Source organism: Propithecus coquereli, unplaced genomic scaffold (genome assembly GCF_000956105.1).
Source record: "Propithecus coquereli isolate 6110/MARCELLA unplaced genomic scaffold, Pcoq_1.0 Scaffold172, whole genome shotgun sequence".
Classification (NCBI taxonomy): domain Eukaryota; kingdom Metazoa; phylum Chordata; class Mammalia; order Primates; family Indriidae; genus Propithecus; species Propithecus coquereli.
The window spans coordinates 109,073-134,838 of NW_012141858.1; the positions used below are offsets into that span (position 1 = coordinate 109,073).

General features: G+C 38.5%; 1 protein-coding gene across 2 annotated transcripts in view; it reads left to right on the forward strand.

The window, feature by feature from the left end:
- The window catches only part of HMGA2 (high mobility group AT-hook 2), a 125,001-nt gene that overhangs the window by 14,271 nt on the left and 84,964 nt on the right, over positions 1–25,766 (forward strand). The window contains exon 4 of one of the 2 annotated variants that reach the window (XM_012642030.1): positions 3,429–3,738. The exons of the other annotated variant lie outside the window; for it this stretch is intronic. Coding sequence (XP_012497484.1) covers positions 3,429–3,455 — 27 coding nt within the window. The 3' untranslated portion in view covers positions 3,456–3,738. Of the gene's footprint in view, positions 1–3,428; positions 3,739–25,766 lie in introns of those variants that run through there. 2 annotated transcript variants of the gene reach the window in all.

Consider the following 25,766-nt stretch of genomic DNA (forward strand, 5'->3'; position numbering starts at 1 on the left):
GAGGCCAAAAATTCAATGATCACTGCAAAACTTCACTAATTTTACCACTTGAACCTGTTCCCTTGATCCCCACATTACCCACACTCTTCTGGTCTTCCCCACTGACAGAGGAGAAAAATTTTAAAAATGAATAAAACCATTTCTCAAGAAAGGCAAAGGCATCCTCTATACCCACTATTGTTTATGACCGGTTCTTTGGTTTTCCTTTTCCCTCTTCCCTAGTTTATTCTTCGTGCTTATTTTTTTTTTAAAGTTTCTTTCTTGCTATGCTGAATTACATTTTCCTGTTAGTTTGTTATTCCTTTCTGCTCTAGAATTCTGTATCACTTTCTATTTATACTTTGGTATTGCCTTTCATTTAATTTATTCATCTTGTATTTTTCCTCAGTTCAACATATATTGGGATTAAATTTCTTAGCATGAAGAAATGGGGTGATCTTTAGATTAAAAACATCTCAGTGTTACAGTATAAGCCTGAAGTAATGGTATTTCACTCAGCCTTCTGTTCAAAAAATGAATTCTCTACAAATGTACCCACCAGGTGATGATCCTCTAGCCTGTGCTTGATTACCTATAATGTTAGGGAACTCACTACCTATTAAGACTGTATCTTCCTTCCTGGAAAGCTCTGAACATCAGAAAATTCTTCCGTCTGACTCCCTGTAAGTTCTACCCACTGTCTCTAGGCCTCCCTCCCGGGAATGTACAGAGTAGTTCTTTTCACTTTCACTAATGATGGCCATTCAAATATTTGAGGACGATTAACACATACTCTTTGTTCTCTTTTCTGGTTTGGATATCTTCAATCGTTTCATTTTCTTTCCCATAAAGGAACATTCTTGTTATTCTTTTCTGAGCATGTTTGTTTTTTAATCTTTTGAAATATGTCACCCAGAACTAAGTATTGGATTCCAGGTGTGGGTTCCAGAACCGGTGGGTTTATCACATCCCTTATTGTACATATGGTTCCAATTATTTATTCCTGCTTAATCAACCACTTCAAAAACTCAATAGTGCAAAAAAACAACTATTTTATTATGCTCGTGGATTTTTTGGGTCAATAACGTGGATAGGACAGAGCAGAAAGGCCTGTCTCTACCCCAGGATGTCTGGAGCCTCAGCTGGGAGAACTCAGGCATCGAGGGATAACCCTGATACTTGGAGTCTAAAATCGGGAAGCTTCTTCACTTACAGATCTGGTGCTTTGACAGGATTGGCCGGAGGTGCAGGCGGATCTGGGAGTGTCCTCTGGACCACTCACACATGGCCTCACGGCTTGGCACATTCAGGGCAGTCAGCCTTCTTACATGCACTCATGGCTCCCAGGCAGAGCATTCTGGTAACTGAAAGTCTTTCTTGACTTAGTCTCCAGAAGTCAAAAAGTGCTACTTTTATTATACTCTAGTGACCACACTGTTCACTAAATTGGTACTGGCATACCTATCAAAGGTAGGTCTTCTGTTTTCTAAGCATCAGAACTCAGAAAGGACATCCCATCCCATTGAACGAATCAGTAAGAAAGACATATATAGTCTTTCTAATCAGCAACATAATAGAAAATAGATGAGCTTCTTTGAAGTCATGGGATTAATGTGACTAAAATGAAATAAAATAAATCGTAAGCAAATACAATGACAGCTAACCAGCAAAATAACCTTCGTCAAGCGGGTTCTCCTGTCTCTCTGCCTTTCATCTCTTCTACCTTTGGGCTATCCTATAACGTTCACCAACTCACTTCCCTCAGTTATAGTCACGTCACTGCGCCTCTCACAACCTTTCTGTGGCTTCACAGCTGTCTAGCAAATTAATTACGCCCTGCCCTAGTCCTGGGAAGTTGCCCATTTTACACCCACCTATCTTTATGACTTTCACCCCCTGCCACTCTTCTTCACATAGCTGATGTTTTAGCCAGCCTGGAATAAAATATAGCACAATGAAAGGATCTGTTATGTTTTTTCCTTAATGAGTCCTTGCTAATTTGGGGGGAACTGGATTTCAGGCATCTCATCTTCGTGCTGGGTAAGAAACCCATGTGGGGCATCCACCGCAGGAACCCTTGCCTTTCTGGGAAGAACTGGACCATTCTCTTTGACTCTCATGGTTTCTAATTTTTACTGGCTGTGAGAATGGAAAATACTGTGTGGTGAATTGTTACAATGGTCCCTGATTTGGTCCCCAAAGAAGAGTTGTTCTACTTAGAAGAGGAAATAAAAGGAAATTGTATATTTTTTCTAGACAGCGTGTTTCCTCTTTGCTTGTATATCTTCTGTTGGGTAGAGTGTGCAGCCAGACACAGCAAGGCATTCTGCTCAATAGCATTCTTCGCTGGAAAGCTCGTACTGAAGAAATAAATCATTGCATTTTCCATAGGAAATGGGCTTGTACTTCATAGTAAGTTCAGTTCTTTCCAACACTGTCATTCACTGATTTCCTTGAGTTAGAGATATATTTTTGAACTGACTGGATTTCCTAGGTATATGGCTTAGAAGCCAAACTGTTACCCTTTTATTCTTGTGGATTGTTTTGTTTTAAAGTTCTTTTGCTTTTAAAAGTATGTTCTATAAATCTTATGGATTTGTGTAACAGGCCTGGGAAAAAATATCTACAGTGTCACCCTTTTATCTGATGTAATTGGGATCAGTACTTGCTAGGTTAATCAAAAGTTGATTAACCAAAAGCATGTAGGTGTAGGAGAGAAACTTTCAGCAGTCTTGCTTTGGGGGAATGGAGCATTGGCTAAGCCAGTGGTCCAGTGCGCATGTTTACTAGATTTGGTTAAGAACATTTCTACTGTTTGTTTCCATTTGTCTTTTTTTTTTCTCATTTGAATTAGATTTCAGATCTATTATTTTGATGAAAGAGTCGGATTTTCACTGTGCGTTTGTGTGTGTAGAAGAGGTGAGAAGTAAAGAAAGGAGAGAGAAATGGAGCCTTATTTTTCTTCTGTTTTTTTAAGAAGCTAGGAGCTCAGGAACTGGATTCAGATGGCTTGGGTTCAGATTCTGGGCTACTGCTTGATTAACTGTGGAATCTTAAGCAAATTACATGACCTTCTAAAGGTCCAGTTTCCTTATCTGTAAAAGTACATTTCTCAAAGAGTCGTGAGGATTAAATGAGATAATGCATGCAAAATGTTTAATAAAGGGCATGGCACATAGTAAGTGCTCAATAAACATTAGAAATTATGGTTAATTTCTCTGAATACTCTCATGCTGTTATTAGCTATACATAGCCTCAACCCTAATTACTTAAAGCCACCAGTAGTTACACATGGAATGAAGTGACAGAGTTATATGTCAAACTAACCAAGTACCCCTGGTGGTATCATTATGTCTTTGATATAGGCTGTTATAAAGTAGAGTATTATCAAGTTTAAGAATTGTGTATAAATAATATTAAAGCACATTTCAGTTCTATTTGCGGTTAAGGGGGAAATTTTACATTGCAGCTTATAAGCCTGCCTTCTAATATAGAGGTTTGGTGTCATGTGGTGTTCATCAATTTGAAAAGCAGCATTTCTGCTGTTTGCCTCAGTGTGCACATGGAGAGATGTGCTGGTTCTCTGAATTCCATTAGCCAGTCCTGCTAATTGAAATTAGGCATTTAATATTTGCATTTTTCAATTTTTGCCTAGGAAAAGAGCTCATCATATAGTTTAGTGATGGAAAATTTTTGGAAAGAGTTTTAGAGAGTGGAGCTAAGGCTTAAGAATACAATGAAATAATTAAAGTTGTTAACATCACGTATGAAATGCACCATCCAGATGTTGCTTAGTGAAAGAGCTAATGCTTCTGGAGGAAAAGAAGCAAGAACCAAATAGTAAAGAATAAAACAGTGGGAACAAGCGATGCTTTTAAATGTTTTGTTTAAATTTTTATGAGAAAGGAAATTAACAACAGAAAGAAAATGTTCCCCACTATGAATTAATGGTTTTTAAAGGGAAAAAAAAAATCATTCTGGAGATACTGAAATTGACCTAGAAATTGACCCAAGGAGCAGATGCTGAAACTTAACTTCAGTTGGTCACTAGAAAGTTACTAAACAATCCCCAGCTGGTTTCTCAGGCTGCTGATTTTCTTTATTTGGTAATGGGGTGTGTGCAGTACGTCGATTTAAAAATATGCATTTCCATTCCATCTCTTTTGAGGGGGCAGTTGTCCTTCTTATTGAAGAGCTTGTGATACACAGGAAAGTGATGTAATTTCATTTGTTAGTCAAACATGTGACGATTCTAGATAGGCAACAAGGACTTTTTGTTTTTCCTAGTCTGTAGAAATCTAGAAGCTTAAGTGATGATTTGAGGATTGAGGAGGAGGAACTAAATCAGAATAAAATCTGCTACAACCAGACTGACTGAAGCTCTTTGGTTTTTTCCTAAATATCCCAAGTATTAATGTATTGAAAAACCTGAAAACTTAATTTTGAAGTTAAAGCGTTAGATTTTCATTTCCATTACTTTTTCCCTCCAGATGTTTGCTACTTTTTTAAAAAAACTTAGCCATTTGTAATTTAACACTTGCCTTGTTTAAATTAAAATGTAAGTTCATTGCTTAGAATGGAATATCCAATGATGCATATTGCAGATAATTACAGTTTTGTACTGGAGTCAGAGGAGAAGAAATGACTTCAATATAACATCCAGAACTGTCTGCTAATGGAGCGTATGAAGGTATAACCATTGTCGCATAGAAACTTGATATAATAACATGTTTTGAAAAACAGGAGATGCTCTCTTGAAAGCACATGGAGTTTTGATATATGCTCAGTAATTAAATAATAAATTTTCTGATACATACAACAAATGGGTAAGTAATAATCTTCTGAAACTATCTCCTCCTTTGCAATAGCTGATGATTAAAATGGAATACTTTCCAAATCCTTTTCCCTATAGGGAAAGTGGCTTGAGTTTATTTTGTTTTAATAGCTTACTATAAAATTCACTAAAATGATCATTAAAATTGCAAGATTAAATATGAAAATGTTAATAAGTCATACCCAAAAGGCAAGAATTGGATTTGATCCTTAATGTTTTGATTCAACATTAATTTCTTTGTTGTTTGTTTTAATATCTAAATGTTATTCCTAATTATACTGTTAAATGAGGTCATTAAAAAGGAGATTGATAATCTGCCCAGCTTGGTCATCCAGTTCTGTTTGGCATGGCCACCTCTACCAGACCCTAACCATTCAGGACTGTGAAGACATTGACCACAGGGTCTGAAGCTCAAGGGGCCCTGTTGCAATGCCGCAATAGCCTTGTGATCTTATTCAGCTATAATCAGGGAAGAACATGTTTTTATTCTAGACTGGCAGTAGCTCATATAAATGTCCTGTTTCTCCTTGAGATATCATCAGATTAATAAAGTCCTGACCAAGACCATTATCTCAATTTCACTATAATAAAATGGCAGATATTATGGAATTCAGTAACCATTTCGTATGACAATAAATGTGAGACTTTTTTTACACAGTGTACTATCCCTACTCCCATACACATATTTACCTATACTTACCCAACTTTAAGTATTGATTTTAAGTAGTAAATGTTTCTAAAAGATTGGAAACTCTCATGGTGTATATAAATAAAATTAATATGCCACACTTTGTATTAGGCGAACAGGTAAAACTATTACTCCATATTCCAAGAGAACATTTTTGTTCTGTTTTTAAGGGTGGAGTCTGTTTTTAAGATTCTTTTTTTAAATCAAGAAATTCTTGATTCTAAACTCTTTAATACTTGACACAAGTATTTAAACATTTTTGAAAAAATTTCAATGCGATGGGGTTAAACCAAGCCTATGACCTCTACTCCAGATTGAAATAAGGACCTCTGCGTTTTGAGGAACTGAATACCTTTGGGCAGGTTGCTTAATTTACCCATGCTTTTTCTCATGTTTAAGTACTTGACAGGAACATTCTGTCCATAACTAATGGCTGTCAAGCATTTAGGGTTGTAAAACACAAAAGTCTTTATTGCTACAGCCAGCTCTATCATCCAGGGACTGATTATTGAGTTTGTCATGATCCAGCCTCTTGTCCCCTTCTTTGCTCTGTTTTCTCTGCTCCCCCCTGCTGCCTGCCCTTTGGCCATTTCACTGCTCATTAGCGCCTCCACCAGATGGGGGGCAAGGGCAGGAACAGGAGGTCAGCTCTGGTGAAGGCTCGGTGGGAAGGAGGCTGGGAGTAATGGCCAACAGAAGGTTTTCAGATTATCTCTGAAGTATCCAGGGTAACCCCAGACCCTGTCCTCAGGAATAATTGAATGCAGCCATGATACCGAAGTTTGTTTTTCATTCATTGTTTATTTTTCTTATAATAAATATGGCTTTATAAATTAGGCAAAAAGTCTTTTTCAGGATGCTATAGTAAACAGAAGTCTCTTTTTTATATATTTCCTTACTATTGATGGGTGGCTGCCAGTCAAGCTTGTTCTAGCAAATCTTTTGCCTGTGTTCAAATTCAGAAGAATTACACTATATCTATTCTTACATTAGGCTCAGGTTGTAGAATTATAGTTCTTTAAATTCAGGTAAAGGGAAATTGCCTTATGATGCCGAAAGGGTCCTATTTGGGTGTTAAAAGGACATGTAGCTAACCCTAGCTATATGACTAAGTACTGAAGTTTCAATGCATTAACCCGGAAAATGCACTTCCAGTGCCTTTTTGAATGTAGTATCATGCAGAAGACTCAGCATATAAGATGGACAGTGCTGTTTCAGACAGAGACTACTTAATCACTCTTTTTGTTCACTTGTTTGTTTGCTTGTCTCTTGCTTGGCTGGACCATTGAAACCCTAGGGCTCCAGTACTGAGACCCTTTGATTTTGTGGTTTTGCTGTTTGTCTAAATGTTTTGCCAAAGTCTTCTGACAGTGTTATAGATCAAGCCCTGTGCTAGGTCCTGGAGATGTAGAGGCCAACAAGATAGGTCGGGGCTTCCTTTGGGGAGCTTATAGTCTGGGGAACCTGAAAAGGAATACCTGCTGCCTGCCAGGTAGATGAGTATTCTGTGCTTCAGATGTAAGGCTAAATCCAGTTCCAGTTTTCAAGTATTAAATATTTTGAGCTCTTTAGAATTTAATAGGCCTTCCATAGAAGTAATTAGATTGCTTTCCAAATCCTAGCACACTATTTGAATTTACACCATTATTTGGATTTACATATATACGTATATATAATGTATGAATTAGTTGTACTGCGTGGGCCTAGGATTATATTCTCTCATTATTGCCACAGAAAATATTCAGGCTAATATCAAATATATACAGATTTGATTTATCCAAAGAGGGAATCACATTTTATCTAGTTAAGACAAGCTTAAAAAGATAGGTGTTAGTTAAATTGTCAGTTATAGGCTCCAAAAGTGGGGGATGGGGGGGGAGGCAGGATAATTCTTTTGAGTTACCATGTCAACATATGGTGATATTTTTTCTCTTTTTTCATGCTGAATATAATTTATGTTTATCAAATTTTTAAATCACTAGGTCTTAAAGCAACTTAATTATATACTTTAATATTTCTGAATAGTGCTACCCTTTGTGTGTGAAAATGAACTCTTTGAGGGTAGAACACATACCATATTTATCTTCTTACCCTCAGCACCTAGGACATAGGAGGGAATTTAGCAAAGTAATTAAGAGCTCAGACTACCTGGGTTCAGGTATCAGCATAATCAAGGCAAGTTGCTCATTGTCACCAGCCCCAAGTTTCCCTGTGTGTATAGCAAGGAGGAATCATAGTTCTTGTTTCATAGGATTGTTTTGTAAGAATTAAATGAGAGGCCATCAACAAACTTTATTCAACATGTAGCAAGCACTCAGTACATCGCAGTTGTTGACGTTAGTACAGTTTAGGCCCATAGCTGTGCTTAATAAATGTTTGGTAAATAGAATGACAGTTTTTTCTTTAGTGTATATAAAGCATGGTCTTTGAATTTTTGTTTTCCAGGAGTGAATGTGGATTTAAATTGCATTCTTTGACGTAAAAAAAAAAATCTGATGATTTGCATTTTCAGAGAGGGTACACTAGGTTTACAACCTGTTTGCATCAAAGCAGTGTTTGCAATAATTTTGAAGTCCAGCTTATGCCTTTCCACTTAAGAAGTAAGCTACTAGCCACTATCACCCAGGCCCAATAGAGACTTTGAATGCTTTGCCCTTTATTAATGTTTCCATTCCCTCGCTCCTGGAAATAGCATTCTGCTTTCCAAAATAGATTCTAGTGCCTTACCTTAAAAGAATTTTTGTCACGACTTTGGATCATCAGAAAAACAGAAGAGAGCTTTGTTGGCAAAACCTCATGAACAGTTTTCTAAGGTGAGTTTTCTCATTTTTTTTCTACAAAAACTCATTTTAATGGCCCATTTGTGTCCCATTTTCTTACTCTTCATTTTTAGCACTAACATGAAAATAAAGAAAAGATGACAATCGGTTAATAACTCTATTTGTTTCTTTGACTTCTTTCAAGGGCGTTTGGAAGCACTTAAAGTGACACATTAAGGCAGTAGATGTACAACCAGGGATTTATTGAGGGAAAAAAATCTAAATCCCTAGGCTGCGTCAACACAAGAATGAGTATGTCACAATCGGAATACCATAGGTAGCAATGTTGCATACCTTAGAAGTTTAAGCACCAACATTGCTAATAAAGGAAGTACAGGTTTACCTAGTTCCCAGTCAACGCAGGTATCTACATTCTTGAAGGGGCGTTCCATTATAGGAAGCACCAAATCCCAGGGAGGTGAGAGTAACTCTATGTGGATAGCGGAACATGTAATCATAAGATTGTAGTTGATGATGTTCTAGAAAGTACCATTTGTTTTGCTGTTTTTTATCATTCCCTGTTCAAAATGATTCTGATGTCAGAGAAGATACCTACCACCTAGTTTGTGTCAGAAGCCAATCCTGGGGTAATAAACAGGGTCTCTGTCCCTCCATTTTTTTCTCTGCTATTATTCTTTCAGATAATCCAACTTCAGTGTTCTTTAAATTCCGTACTGGAAATTTGATAAGGCATTTGCAGGCCTGGACCCACTCTCACTTGAGAGATCTGGGAGTGGGTAGGGAGGAGGAGTTAGAATTTATGAACACAGCCATGTCTGTGGTCCCACATTCTCTTGAGAGGCTAGTATTCCTGACACTGGATACGCACCTTATGAGTTTTAAGGAAGGGATGGAAAGGCAAGGAATGATAATGTTGTCCATCCTATAACATCTTCATTCTTCTGTGCTCTTGCTAAATCTGAAATTTCTCTTTTGAGAGGAAGTAGAGTTTGATTTAAATCCTTCATTCCCCTTTCTTTTCTTTGGACCATATTATTTCCAATATATATATATTGGATGAAATCTCATTCCCAGCCTAGATTCTCCCTTTCATAATCCCTTTCATAGCAATGTTGTAGAGTTTAATGACATTCTGTTTGGATTTGCTATTTACAAAATGCTCATTTGCAAACTGTCAAACCAAGACAATGGTGGGTTCTATGTTTTTTTATTATTTAGTAATGCTCTTCCTCCAATGGTCTGCCTACTTTTTTTTTGTGGGTATTATAATTTGCCATTGAATCAGACAGGCGTAGAGTTTTGTACTTTCCATCCTATTTAGACAGTTGATGAGCTACATAAAACCATTTACAATTCATTATTTTATAAACAATAAAGTCACAGTAAATTGGTGACTTTGTGTAATATATAATCTGCCTTGCTTATTAAATCACTAATCTTAGTGGAGATCAATTGGGATTCTTTTCAATAGTTAAGACCTGTGGGAACAAAACTGTTATTACCGTTATTTTACTTGCATTGTTGAAACTTCTTAGAGGTCCATAGTATTCACAGGAAACTAATTAATACTGTACTCACTTATACTTCATTGTTTCCTGCTAATTATGATAAAGCAAATGGGTTTAGGTACCTTTTTGGATTAATAGGATGATCAGAGCACTTAGATTGAGTAGTGCAAGAGTGCCTGGCCATACATAGTTACAGTATGAAGAATTCTCCTGAGATTGAAAATTGTTTTTACTAAAAAAGACTTTTCTGGGCCGGGCGCGGTGGCTCACGCCTGTAATCCTAGCACTCTGGGAGGCCGAGGCAGGTGGATCACTCAAGGTCAGGAGTTCGAGACCAGCCTGAGCAAGAGTGAGACCCCGTCTCTACTAAAAATAGAAAGAAATTAATCAGACAACTAAATATAGATAGGAAAAATTAGCCGGGCATGGTGGCGCATGCCTATAGTCCCAGCTACTCCGGAGGCTGAGGCAGGAGGATCGCTTGAGCCCAGGAGTTTGAAGTTGCTGTGAGCTAGGCTGACGCCATGGCACTCTAGCCCGGGCAACACAGTGAGACTCTGTCTCAAAAAAAAAAAAAAAAGAAAAGACTTTTCTGCCTGGGATTATTATAACATGATATGTATTCAGAATTACTATTTGCTATTGTTTTAAGTAAATATATGAACGATAAACATTTGGACTCCATTTAACCTTGTATATCTATAAGGTAAACACAAAATTTTCAATTTGTGCGAACATTTAGGTGTTTTATTTTTGAGTCTGAGATATTTCTAAGTCTGAGAAAATGTTTAGATTAATTTACTTGTGGTGTTGAAGTTATCTTTAGTTGAAAAATATCCTGAAGTATATGAAAAAAGCCATCTAGAAAGGAGATTTCATGAGTACGCTTGATAATGGTGTACAAGTTTAATCATCTTTTCCGTGACAAGAGGGTCGTCATACATTCAACCTAAATTTCTCCTTTTACGGTTCTCAGTCCATTTCCTCTTGTCTGGTTCTTAATGGTGATAGAGAACATCTGTTATGTTACTCTTCAGACTAAATCTCCCTTCTTGTGGTAGTGTAAAGTGTACACGCTTTGGCTCCTAACAGATCTGCGCTTGAGTCTGAGCCTTATTACTCTCTAGCCTTAGGCCATTGTTACCTCTCTGAGCCTAAATTTCTTCTTCTGTAAAATGAGCTTGGTAACACCTCCTTTGCAATTTTAGCTAAAGTGTCCAGTTCCTAGTGAATGCTCAAAATATGGTCCCTTGTATCGTTATGATCAAATCCTGGGAGAATGTATTAAGTCAGCTTTCCCTTTTCCACAGTAACATTCTCAGATCTTTCTTACTGTGTCCTGTTTTTCTAACCCATTCCCAAGGTTCTAAATGAGACATCAGATGGTTTGGTAGATAGAACATCAGGTTTGTGATGAACGGCCTGTCTGACTTGTTTTCTGAATTAATGAATTTCTAACTCTGTGACCGTGGACAGGTCACTAAACATCCTTGAGCCTGTTTGTTCACATGTAAAACGGGGATGATCATTACCATATCTTCTGTGTCTTCCTCTCTGGGTTGTGGTTAAGGTAACATAAGAAAGTAATGTATAAGGCCCAAAGCAGCATACAGTCATAAGGTGGTAGCAGCTAAGTATCAGCAGTTAAAATTTCATACTTTACAACAGGGCAAATGAAATTGGTGTTGTTATTTACATGACTTTTGAAACTTAGCTGGCTATCTTCAGCCTTACCCTGTCCTACATAGCAGTTTATGAGACATTTACTCTTTTTCCATTTCCATCTGCTCTTACGGTTATTAGGCTAAAATGGACAACTTTCAGATGCGACCACGTATTAAAATAGTTCCAACATTAAAGGTGTTGAGTTCGTGTGAAGAGGTGTCCAAGTGGGAAGAAAGGGGTGAAGTGCATCTACCAGGAGAGGTAGATGAGCCGAAGAGGTCTCTCCAGTGGTAGACATTAAGGGGAGCATTACAGAACTTAGCTCCTGAGACAGTCACTGCCAAGTTCCAATGGAAGAATGTCATGGTCAAAACGTATCTGAATGAGATGGGGACTTTGACTAGGACATAGCGCGGAAGTGCCCTTGAAGACTGCGGTGATCCCTGGCAGGAGGGGACAATGGGGGCATCTGCAGAGATACATACAATCTAAGGGGAAGGTTGGGACAACGGACTCGTGTGGGGAACTGAGAATGGGATATTGGAGAAGACCAGTGGGAAAGCTGATTGCCCCAGCTGTGAGAGCCAAGCTGTGAGGACTGTCTATGAGCACCGAAATTGGGGAGAAAAGAAAATAGAGTGAACACGGTAATGCTTGAACGAATATTTACATGTGCTGCTGGTTTTATATTTTAAATCTATTGACTATCCAGTTAGAGTTCGTAGAAGCAAGAACCTTACTCCATATTTGTACTGTATTAATCTTTTGGCTGTGTTGCCTCAATTCAGTTTTGTTTCGTGTTTAATTATGGGGCTGAAAGTCCATAAGTTTGGGTAGTCTGGAGTGGAATTTGGTTAAATATCCCTGCAGATTACTTTACATGCTTCGGTACTCTAATAAAATCAGCCACAGTGATCCAGCTATCCATATGGGATTTGTAGTTGCTGTTTTCCTGAGGCCCTTTCCTCCATGGCTGCCTGTGACCTTAGCCATTGAATCACTTAATCGTTTTTGGCCTCCTAAGTCAGTGATTCTGAGCGGGCAGGGTGGTAATGTGATGTCATGTCTGGGGCATGAGCCTGTATCCTCGCCGCACAGGGGTTCCACCCTTCCTGGTCTAGGCAGCTCAAAGCACAGTGCTTGGCGCATAGTGAGCGCTCAATAAATTTAGTTGCTTTTCCTGTCTCTCTCTGGATCTCAAATAGAAATGTCCAAATTTAAGAATGCCACCACAGCATTAGGTTTCCCAGTGAAACTCCGTAGTGAAAGCTGAGGCAGATGTGTGGGAATGCGGTCCCAGACCCTTTCGTTAATCCAGGAGAGACGATCGCTCTGGGTTTACAGCGAGGCTTCCCGAGCTCATGAATCATAATGAGATCCCTTACAGGATTCATGAGTTTTAACTTAATGCAAAAGTTTTAAACTATGTGTAATACTGTGACATTTCAAAGCGTTCGTCATGGAAAATAGCTGATGAGGTTACACTTTTTGAGATAGTCTGTGTTCCACCTACATTGTTTGTATCTTGTTGAACTCCCCTCTTCCTTCCACAGAAAGGTCAGAAGGAAGCCCTTCTACATTTTCTGCAAATTCCCAGATAAGAAAAACATCAAACTAGAAAGGAACCTTTTGATAGCCTTACAGATTTATAATTTTTTAAAAAATAAGAAGTTTCTTTCCTGCCCTTTCTCTGGTAGAGAGAAAAATTAGACTCCATTTCATTCTTCCTTTCTCTTTTACCCCAAATTCCAGCAAATACATCCTTATCTTTCTTTTTAATTGAGATAATTGTAGATTCACATTCAGTTGTAAGAAATTACACAGAGAAATGCTTTGTACAATTTGCCCAGTTTCCTCCAATGGAGGCATTTTGTAAAACAATGGAACAATATCTCAACTAGGATCTTGACATTTATGCGGTCCACCCATCACAATCAGATTTCCCCAGTTTTACAGGTACTCATTTATGTGTGTATATGTGCGTGTGTGAAGTTATACACAATTGTATCGCATACATGGGTTCATGTGGTCACCAGAAGTATTACCTTGTAAGACTGTCAGATGCTTGAGAGTTTTTGGCACATCCCCTGATGACAGACACCAAGACGTGTCTCCTCTAAATACACAAGAACTTTGCATAACTGTAGGAAGGTGTGGAGTGGAATTCTGGCCCATGGTTCCTGTCTGCGGCTGTGCAGTTACTCTTTCACATTCCCTCATTATAAAGGGCTGGCTGGGCCAGGCAAAATCATAGGTGGGCTTGGCACACAGCTAACTACTTGCCTGCAGTAACTTATGCCTTTGTACTGCATCAAGAGTTCTGCCAGCTTCAGAGGCCAAGGAGGAAGCAAGAGTCGGCCTAGGAGTATAACACACCTGCTTTTCCTGAGGCCACATACAACAGGCCTATTTGAGTACCTGCTTGCTGTTTGGCGTATATTGAAACATGTCTCCATAGTCCTGAACTAGTGGATTTCCCCCTAAAAATTCTTTGTTTCACATAGATTTTAAATGACCACAAGGGCACATATTCATTGGGGAAACTGTCCTGTTAATTGTACTTTGGCTTTGTGGCCCAGTCCCTAGAATGGATTGCAGTAGAACCCTGTCATCTTGACACCTTTAGGAATGTCGACATTTGAGAATTCCACTGTCGCATTAGGTTCCCCAATTTAGATTTAAAAATTGTATCCATCTCTCTCTCATACACACACAGACACACACACACATGCACACACACAGAGCAAAGCTGTGCTAAGACGCAAACAGTGGGCAGGTGGCCAAGCTGCCTGGCCAGCTAAGTGTCTCAATCCTGTACTCCAGTCGGAGAAGCACTGGATTTGCAAATAGCTCAGACTGTGAATATAAAATTTGAGAATGGCCAATGTCTGTTGTGTTCTACTAGTCAATCCTAGAATCTGAAATGTTTGATCAGATAGCCAGAATGCAGAGGATGCTGATGCTGATGATGTTTGATCATAATAACCAATGAGCAAAACACCACAAATGTGATCATTATGGGATCCTTTTAAAGAATACATTTAATTAGTGTATTTGGATCCAATGCACTATTAAATCCTAAGTCCCAACTTTGCTGTGTCATACAAAGAGCTATTTCTCCTCTCTTTGGACTAATACTTTTCCTATTGGCACTTTAGAAATCCATGAGTTACAAGTGACGTCCTTTATTTTTGGTGGTAACTATCATCTTATTTAAACAAAAGCTTGTCAATCAGTTGGAGACATTTTTGAGAATCTTAGAAATGTAAAAAAAACTATATTTGAAAGAAAAAAATCATAAAAGAATACCAGGACAGGCTGCTATTACTTCCACAGCAAACCGCTTTGGGCCTCACATAACCAAAACAAATACGGTCAAACTGCTGGGGTGGGCATGGCTGGTGGCAAAGGGAAGACTGCGGTTCTGCTTCCTGTGTCCTGCCTGCTGTCACTGAGGTCCAGGCAATGCCAAAACAGTGAATTTTGAAAGTATTAAAATGTTTGTATGGTGCTTAATCTTCCCAGCCATAACCATAGACTTAGTCTAGTGGTTATGTAGTCGGATCCTCTCATATTCTGCAGGTGACGAAAGGAAAGATGAGAGCAATGAGGTATCCAGCTCAGGGCCACACAACTTCATTAACTCCGACAAGAACCAGTACAGTGATTTTCCCTCTAAGGAGGCGCTGCTTCTTGCCTCACCTGTCCATCTTGCCTTCCTTGGTTTTCCATTTGCAATGTCGACCATAAGTCCTTCTGACAAACCTCTTCCTTCAGGTCCTTTATTAGTTTTCTTTAGGGCTGCTGTAACAAAACACCTTACCACAATAGAAATTTATTTTTTTTACAGTTCTGGAAACTGAAAATCGAAAATCAAGGTGTCAGCGGGGCCCTGCTCTCTCTGAATGTTCTAGGGGAGAATCTGTTCCATGCCTTTTTTTTTTTTTTTTTTAGCTTCTGGTGTTGTTTTTGTTGATAATCCTTAACATTCCTTGGCTTTTAGATGCAATCTCTGCCTCTGTTGTCCCATGGTGTTCTTCCTGTGTGTGTCTTCTCTTTTTTTTTTTTTTTTTTGAGGCAGGGTCTCACTCTGTCACCCGAGCATCATCATAGCTCACTGCAACCTCAGACTCCTGGGCTCAAGCAGTCCTCCTGCCTCAACCTCCCAAGTAGCTGGGACTACAGGCTTGTGCCACCACGCCTGGCTAATTTTTCTATTTTTAGTAGAGACGGGGTCTTGCTCTTGCTCAGGCTGGTCTCAAACTCCTGGGCTAAAGCAATCCTCCTGCCTCGGCCAGCACCAGCCATATTTGATTAGGGCCTACCCTAATGACTTCATTTTAACTTGATTCCATCTGCTAAGGCCTTCTTTCCAAATATGGTCACATTCATAGATACACGGTGGGTGAGGACTTAACATATCTTTTGGAGGGACACTATTCGAGCTATAACAGGTCTCTTTAGCTTCAAACCCTTTTTTAGAACCAGGCAGGTATTTGTAACATAATGGAGAACCTGCAGTGAATTTCATTAAGTGTAAAGCATCATATCCAACATTTGTAGTTTGTTACAATAACACATTGAAAAGATTTATAGACTGTTTTTGGTGTGATTTTTGGATTAATTCCCTCTTTTGAAACCATTTGTTGGGCCCAGTTTATTTAAAGGAGGTAATGAATAGACCTGAAAACACCTAATTTTCATTTTCAATTTTGCCTGGAAGCTAGCAAAAGCTCTTTTAGAGAACTGAAAACTATGTCACACAGCACCAGCACTGTACTTATTTATCATTCGGACCTTTATTAAATGCTTGTTTGCATGTGCTAAGCCTCTAGGTAAGATGAAAGGAAGAAATTTAAGGTTTTGTTGTGTTTTTTTTTGGTTTTTGCTGTAATAAAGTGTAAAATAAAGTGCTATGTAATATTTAATGGTGTGCATATATTTGTAAACAAAAAGTAAAAAGAAAGGAATCCTACTCTCAGCACTCTCAACTATATCATTCCTCCAAACTTCACTGGTGGAATATAATAATTTGTGTTCATAAACAATCTCCCTGACCTCATTTGCTGTAATATTAGTTGTGTCGATTTGGGAGGAAATATCCAAATAACCTTAATATTTGTGCTTTTTTAAAAAAAATGTTTTTTAAACCAAGTAAAAGGAATGGGTTGCTGTGTCTTTTATTAACTTTTGTATGTGTGATTCCAAATCTCCCTTTAAATCAATGTCTTTTAGCTTCAAATATACCTCTTCCCGTAAGGCTAGTCCCCATTTCCTATAGTCTTACAGACTTAGGAGAACAATATTTTCCCTTCTGTCGTTTTGATAATTACGTCCTCTGTGCTCAGTGGTGGCCTATTAACTCACATGAATACCACGGGCTTGCAAAATAGCCTCAAATTTCCATATATTGGAACTGTGAGAATTTTCTATAATGGTGCTTTAGCAATAATGATGGAGGTGCAGGCATTTCCTGAGGATTAATGACCAGCTGGGAGGAACCAGTGGCCCTTGGCTCTGCCTCCCAGCCAGCCATTAATTCTAAGGAAATGTCTTTTGCTGAGGTCGTTATTGCTATTATAAGCTTAAAATGGAAAAACATAATAGGCGCATGAGTTATTTTTATGGGTTGATGCAGTTTCCAATGGTATGTACTAATTCGAGAAAATGAATGTGTATACATACAAGAGTAAGTCACATTGTTTGAATCATCCCTCAGTATTCCATATGTTTTATGACTGGTTTTACAGTTCTCTCTACCTTTCCCCCTTACAAAAAAAAGAAAGAAAATTTGATTCAGTAATTCCTACATTGGTTCAAAGCTTAAAAGTGTTATAACACTGACATATTTGAAAATGTGAGCTTCTTTTATTGACTTCAAATAATAAGTTTTATGTATGGTCTGAAGGGAAAAGGAGTTTATTTTTCATTTTTGTGATAATAATTTTTCTTTAGACTAAAACATTGCAAGAAATGAAAGAAATAAACACCCCTGTAATGATTTTGCTGTGCCGCTTTGATTTTTCTCTGTTGTTTAACAGGGAGCCTTATATTTATACCTTTACATATTAAATTCATGAGACAGTAATGCACAGCTAGTTATTTAACATTCCAGGGTTTAAAAAATGTATATTAAATATTACAATAATGGGGAACCTTTTTAACACAAAACCATAAAAAACTCCTAAAAATGAAGCCAAAGAATCGAAATGTTGCCCATTGTGCTCCTTTCTGATTATTTTCAAAAGCTAGCCCTTCTTGTACAGTATTTCTACTTCCGATCTTAATCAACTGGCCTATTGCATTAATTTTATCTAGGTTATTTACAAGGCCTTTTTTAGAAACATTCTTAAAAGTCATAGATGGGAAAATCTTGACAATCTTGGAATATTGCCACCCTTGACCTTTCAGAGAAATGTGGACAGCATTACCCAGGCATGATACCCAGGGACCATTTTTACTGTCATCAATTAGTTCCATGTTTATCAAGCATTGGCTATGGGCCAGACTCAGTGGGGATTTAAAGAGTTACAGGACACAGATTTGCACGAAAAGAAATAGGAATCAAGCTAAGAAGTCTTGTCCCACTAGGCCCTCAAGTTCCTGTCCCATTTCTTTCCTTCCTCTGCCAAATTCACTTATACCTTCCAAGTACTGTAACTATCAGTAGAACCCCTTTCAATCCCCAGAGTGTCCTCATTTGGGTGAGTAAATTGTATGATCATTCTACCTATAATCTGCTTGTTTTTTATGTGTATACCTTGTCCCTCCCCTACTTTTGGTACATTTGTGTTCTTAGGCCACTTCCAGATTGTTCTTTCACTGTTATTATTATGTCATTCCTCTTCTCAGAAATTGCCAACTGGCTCTTCACTAGTGACTGAATAATTTTTAAATATTTCAGGTCACTTAAATAGAATTACTTGGCTCTTGGTTTACCATTTTCCTCATATACGTGTACCCAAAGACCCTATTTCCAAATAAGTAACTGGTAAAACAAACTTCCTATGTCATGAACGGGACAGACACTTTCTCACCTTCACTTTTACCTAGAATTTCCTTCTTCCACTTTCAGCTGCTTAAAATCTTCTTTAATCTTCAAAGTCCAGTTTAGATACCAGTCTTTCATGAGCTAGCTCCCAATTCCCCTAGTCAGAAGTGGGCTGTCTCACCCCTGGAGCATGAACACACATTACAGATGCTCTTCAACTGGGATTATGTCCCAATAAACCCATCGTTAAATCGAAAATACCGTAAGCTAAAAATGCATTTATTACACCTACCGGCGATGGTCGGTACCATTGTGGCTTAGCCTAACCTGTCTTAAATGTGCTCAGGACACTTTCATTACGGTTGGGCAAAATCCTCTAAAATAAAGCTTATTTTATAATAAATTGTTGAATATTTCATATAATTTATTGAATACTGAAAAACAAAATGATTATGTGGGTACTGGAAGTACAGTTTCTACAGAATGTGTATCACTTTTGCGAAGCCGTAAAGTCAAAAAATCCCAAGTTGAATCATTTTAATTGAAGCATCATAAGTGGAGAACTGTCTACATTAATGCCTTGCTTATATTATAGCATTATTCATTTTCTCTTGTACTGATAATTTTTCAACATTTCTTATCTTTGGATACCAGTTTTGTAAGCTCCTTGAGAACAGTTTTGCATTTTCTTAAAAACCTAGGGCTGTTGTGTACGGTAGTTGCTTACTATGCATTTGTTGAATGAAGAAAAAAATACATGGCTAGGCCACTCAGGTCATTCCCACAAAATGATTGCTTAAAACTGCATAATTGGAAGTTTTTGCATTTTCAAAAAAGTATTTCTACAGTATTACATCATCAATTACTGTACCCTGAGGAATTACTGCTGCCGCTGATCTCTTGGATCCAATACTTAGTGACATAAATATAAATGACATTAGTACGCTACTGTTCAACAAGATTACAAAATAGAAAGTAGACTTAGAAGCAGATGTTGGAAAATATCTTCAAAGATAACAAAAATGTAGAAAATCTTGCTAGGCTTGATTTAGGGATGTAGTCTAGGATGAAGCTGCCACACGTAGCGTTTGACAACACCGTGGCATCCTCTTCTGCCTAAACGGAAAGAGATGTGACTGTTTTGGGGGATTTTCCTCCGAATTTTAAAAAAAAACAACTGTGTCTATGATTAGTTTTAAAAAGATAATTTAAAGAAACAATACTTGCTGATTGGGAAAATAAACCTGAGTTCTATGTGTCAACTCGTATGTGAATGTGTTTCTTACTTTTAATCGTTGTTTTATGTATGTGTGTCACTGTGGAACACTGAGTTCAGAAAACAAATTAATTTTCTTTTTAAAAATATTGCATTGGTTGCTTCATTTTTTTTAGGTTATATCAATTTATCCTAAATTGGTAAAAACCTAGATACTATATATATTTAATTTAAGCACCTTGTATTTCTGTGGTCAACAAAATGATAAAATTTTAAGAGCAAATTGAGTAAAGAAACATTGTAACTATTTTCTGAATAGACTAGACTGTAAAATTTCATATGCCAACATTTTTTGAAAAAAATCAATTTATGCACAAGCAGAAACCTAATTCCACAGTGTGGCTTCATATTTTTGGGGGAGTTAAAAGAATAAGCCTTGGATATGTTTGCCTTTTCTCAGACTCTTAAAGCAAACTTGTGAAAACACACAAACACACATCCACACACATTCCCCCTACAAACCTCAAACAACAGAAAATGGGTTTCTCTCTGCCCACTTTGTCCCCTGTGTCCCACAGTCAGTACCACCACCACTACTACCAATAGGCTTACATGTTTTAGGTAGTTTTACATTTTTATATTACACAGGAATTGAGGAAAAACTAAATATTTCTGAAAGTGTGTTTAAAATACTACTTTAGAACAATTGTTCTGCTTGGGTGTACAAAATGGAAGCCAGTTGTTGGAAAGCTCTTATACAACACAAATTAAAAAGCATTAAGTGTCAAAGATTACACCTGAACTAGAAGCATAGGTCACTTGGTAGATGGCCATGTCCCAAAGTAAGAGAAAACACTCAGGAAAAAGAATGGAGTTAGAACTCGAGGTAGAGATGAAACACGTACTTAGTTACGCATGTGTGATGTTTAGGAGAGGGAGCTGCACTGAAGATAAAGATACGGGAGCTACTGGTGGTAGTAGCTGAAGCCATGGCTGTGGGTTAAGATCCTAAGAGAATGCGGCAAATGAAAGGTAATGCAGAAAGTGGAGAAGAAAGCAAATATGGGTACCATGGCACACAAAGGAGATAAAATAGGTTGTGAGCTGCCAACAATGACGTGTACCAGTGTACCAGTGGTCATCGCTGCATCCTTCTCCAGCTGTCCCACTGTTCACAAGAACTTACACGTGGTTCCCTTGCCACTCCCCACCCATTTGCTCAGCTCATGATAGTTGACATGGTCGTTTCCTCTCTATTAGTTCCATTAGCTCACTAAACTGAGCTCACCATTGAGATAACCAAGGACAGCAGTGAACCCTAAACCCTGGCGATGCTGTCAGCACTTAAGGAGAGCAGGGGAATGAAAGTAAGGGAACCCTTTGTGGGCCAGATCATTAACTCATATCTAGTGACATCCCTTTTTCCATCTGGAAAAGTTAAAGTTTTGTTGTGCAATTAGCTTTACAGAATGGAGCATTTCTGTTGGTTTACTAAAACTGTTAAGCCAAAATAGGGCACAAGTGCAAGTCCTGGTTCCAGAAGTTGGCTGCACCTTCCTTTGTGCAGTATAAGGTGAACATCTGTAAAGAAGAGTAAAATGTCCCTGGTGTGTTTAAACGGACTGCCTTGGCTTCAGACTAAAACTGTTAAGCCAAATTAGGGCACAAGTGCAAGTTCTGCTTCTAGAAATTGGCTTCACCTTCCTTTCTGCAGTATGAGATGAACACCTGTAAAAAAGAGTGAACTGTCCCTGGTGTGTTTACATGGACTGCCTTGGCTTCAAGGATCATTAGATTTCAAAGACACGCGCAAAAAAAAAATCATAACAATATCCTTTGCATGGATCAGATGATGAGAAACTGAATTGTAATTTGGAATCCATTCGCAAGAAAAGGCCAAAAGGTTTTCACGTGAACAGGACTGTCAGGGTCAGGAACGCCAGGCTCTGTGCCCAGCTCAGTCTCTCTGACCCACTAGAGAATGCTGTCTTCAGACTACTGAAGTTACGACCTTCATACCGAGCAGGCAGCAAGAGGTTTTCAAGCCTTTTGAAGGGTGCGATATTTCTAGGTTAACCTGGTTGGCACAGGAATTGCACTTGTGCCCAATTGTGGCTGAGCAGTTTTAGGAGTCCAACAGAAGTGCTCTATTCTGTAAAGCTAATTGCAAAACAAAATCTTAGCTTCTCCAGATGGAAAATGGGATATGAAAATATACCAAAGGAAGGAAGGAAAATTTTCCCCCAGTGTGGTTCTGCAGTCTTAGAAAGGTTCCATGAATATTATGTATGCACAGTAAACATTTATGACCATATTTAGGTCCAAGCAGCATGAGGGATTTTGTGCTAGTAGTTGTTGATGAGTACCACAATAGGAATCCTTTATATCTGAGGTAGCCATAGCAACTAAGTAGGGCCCATGTCCATTGTGCTTATTAACTTCCAACCTGCTAACCATGCTTAGACTCTGTGGGCTCCAAGATTGCTAATTCATATAACACCCCAGAGAGGGGGGTAAGTGCTTTTCAGAAAAAGCAAACTTAAGCAAGGGATTTTTAAGAGATTTGAAGAATACCCCATAGCAGCCAAGATGATAATTTTTGGCCCAACTGTTAGTTTAGTTGAGTATTGTTATAAAGAGAAAATTACATAACCTGAAACAGAATTATGATTATTAAGAAAATAATAGCCTCCACGAAATCTTCTATTTATGTTATTAACTCCATTGTTGGCTATATTCGAAGTAGCACACATTCACCTTGCATTTGGCAGGGAACACCAGCTTTGCTATTAATGTTCACAGTTTTTTAATACAGGGAACTATTTAACATACTAGAAAAAATGGTTTAAATATATGGCATTAGCATTTATATTGTAATGTTAATATAATCCTCTTTTTCCCTAGGATACACCACAAATGATTTCATAATGTTTACATTTAACACACACGGTGGGTTTTCCTTTGGATTGTGGTGGGTTTTCCTTTGGATTGTACGTACAGTCATCATTGAACAACAGCGTAAAATTGTCAGTGGCCTATATTATTTAGCTTATTTCACTGTGAATAAAAATATTTTGATCTATATAATTCACTTCAGCTATTTGCATAGTGTAGTATACAGTTGATCCTTGAACACTATGGGCTTGAACTGCACGGGTCCACTTAGCCACAGTAGTTTTTCACTAAAAGTTACAGCAAGTGCGCCTACCTCTCCTGCCTCCCCTTCCACCTCCTCCGCCTCTTCTACCTCTGCCACCCCGAGACAGCAAGACCAACCCCTCCTCTCCCTCCACCTAGGGCTACTCTACGTGAGGGCGATGAGGATGAAGACCTTTATGGTGATCCACTTCCACTTAATGAATAGTAAATATATTTTTTCTTCCTTATGATTTTCTTAATAAGACTTTCTTTTTGCTAGCTTACGTTATTGTAAGAATACAGTCTGTAATACAGATAGCATACAAAATATGTGTTAATAGGTTGTTTTTGTTATTAGTAAGGCTTTTAGTCTGTAGCAGGTTATTAGTCGTTACGTTTTTGGAGAGTCAAAAACTAAACTCTGATTTTTGACTGCATGGGAGGTTGGTGCTCCTAACTCTGAATTGTTCAAGAGGCAACTGTATTTTTGTTTGATTTCATGAGGGTGAACTTTTTATACCATACATTTATAGGTAGAAATGAAAGTATATTATAATAAATATATATGCACGGAAAATATTATAGCTGTTGTTTTAAAATAATATCATATTAAATTGAAACCTAACTTAGTCTTCGGTTTTCAGATTTGAACTGGAATGCAGTGCAGAATGCACGGGAATATTTTTCTGTTTCACCAGAAAACAAGATGGGAAGGCACTTGTTCTAAACATCTGTATCCCCATCTATTTTTCACCAATATTCGAACTATAGTTACTGGCAAAAATGATGGAGAATCAAAATTTGTGAACTCCAGGGATCACACCGAATGTATAATAATAATTTCTTTGTGTCCAAGGAGGGTGGGCCTCTATATTGGAGTGAAAAACAATTCACAAACATAGGAGAAAAAATGGAAATTGAGAATGACTCCTAAGGAGATATCTGTTCACTCCCTCAGTTGACACTTACCCATCCCTGCTAAGGTTGGGCACTGTGCTAGATATTGGAGAGACACTGGGGTTCAAGGTCCCTGTGCTCATGGCTCCTACCTTCTAGAGAGAGATTATAAATGATCATGGTCTAGGTATTAAAAAATATTGACAATGATTTCAAGCAGTGGTAAGAGCTGAGAAGAAAAGTGAACGAAGTTAATGCGATGGAGAGGGTTGGAGTGGACGAGGCTGCTTTAGATCAGAGAGCGTGGGTGGACTTGATGGAGAAGGTCCCGGGTGAACTTCCAGCCCCAAATGACAAGGAGCCACCCTTGCAGCTGGTGGACCTGTTGGGTGACCTTAACGGCAAATGGGAGGAGAGATTTAGGGGCTAGCTGAGCATTCACCTTTATTTTCTTCATTCCCTGAGTCATGAGAAATGTGACTAGGCAGAACACCCAAGGATGTGTTGCAGGTGTCACAAGAGGCAGGTAGAAGTTGCAATGATTGATTATAGCTGTTCTTTTTGTGACACCTATGTGACTATTTGTAACCTTCAAAGTGAAATAAATCTTACTTCTCCCATCTTAGCCTGCCTGTCATTCTTCATTACAAATTTAAGAAAGCAATCAATGCAGTCATTAATGCAGACAGTCATTCTTTTTAGCAGCGCTAACTTAAAAAAAAAAAATCACTGGCGCTTAGCTGAGATGCAGCCAGCATGTACCAACATTGCCTGGCATTGTGCCCTCTCGACCCATCTGAGTTAAATTGTTCTTTCTGCTGTTCTTTCTGTTTTCCCTGTAAGGATGAGAGAGAGAGAGAGAGAGAGAGAGAGAGAGAGAAGAGATGGAGGAAAATGGGGGAGGAGAAGTCAGTTCTGATTTTCCGGTTTCTAAACATAGTAGAGGAGAAAGCAGAGAGTTTGTGAGGAAAGAAGTGGAGAGATGTGCATGAGATTCCTTAGCTGCGAGTTAAATTACCAGCGTACATAATGACAAAAGGTACTGACCCTAGGAATGGAGGGCCTGCCATTTTTGTTAACTGGTGTTCCTGAATGTAGCTAATGGCACAAGCTGTGTAGAAACAGGCACTTGTCCTGTTTTTGTAATGAGCAGAAATCTAGCCCACAGAAGCACTGAGTTCTTTTCTAACTTTTTGCTCTGTGAGAACATCTTTGCTTTGGATACAAAGGCAGCATGAAAATCCGGAGGCCTTCTCAGGAAGGGGAACTTCTAGGAACTTAATCTGTTAGAGGGAGAGCCAGGACCCAGCACACTTGGAGTGTTATCTGAGCAGGAGGAGTCAGAATTGGCTGGCCAGTTTTCCCTTAGTGAGTGTTTATTGTGTTTAAGCTACAGAGCTAATTACTGCGAAAAGACATAAAGGAACAAGAAGACCGAAACCCTATCCTCAAGATACTGACAAATCAGTTGGACCAAGCACACATGAATCAACTAAAAAACACTTCTGCCAAGTTCAAGTTGTGTAAAATGGAGGATATGAGTCTTGTGGGGACACAGAGTTGAGGCGTGAGCTATTAGTCAGTGCTGCAAGGCTGCCTGCAGGAGAAAAATTTTGGGTGGAGTTTGGAAAGAAGTGAGGAAAAGATTTGAATTAATGTATACATAAAGCTTGTCACCTGAGCAAGACTGGAAGCACCCCGAGAGCAAGGACGTGTCTTCTCTTTCTTACACATTCCCTGAGGTCCCTTGTTCCTTGTTGAACTCTCCTTAGTGGTATTTACCAAGGTCTTGAATGATTGAACGTGGGTACCATGTTGCTAAATTGATCAAAGGTTGGTCTTCCATCCTGCCACTGGCCACAGCACAAAATGGAAACAGACGTCACAGGCACCTTGTAGATCTGTCCCTTTTGCCTTCTGAGGTTCACCTCCATTTTAAGCTCTTTCTCCCTCCAGCATTGCTCACAAAATAATCTCTCTGTATCTGGGAAGGAACAAATATCCAGTAACCTTCTGCAGCTGGCCTCACTAAAAGGGGAGAATCTGTTAAATGCCACTGGAAATGTAAGG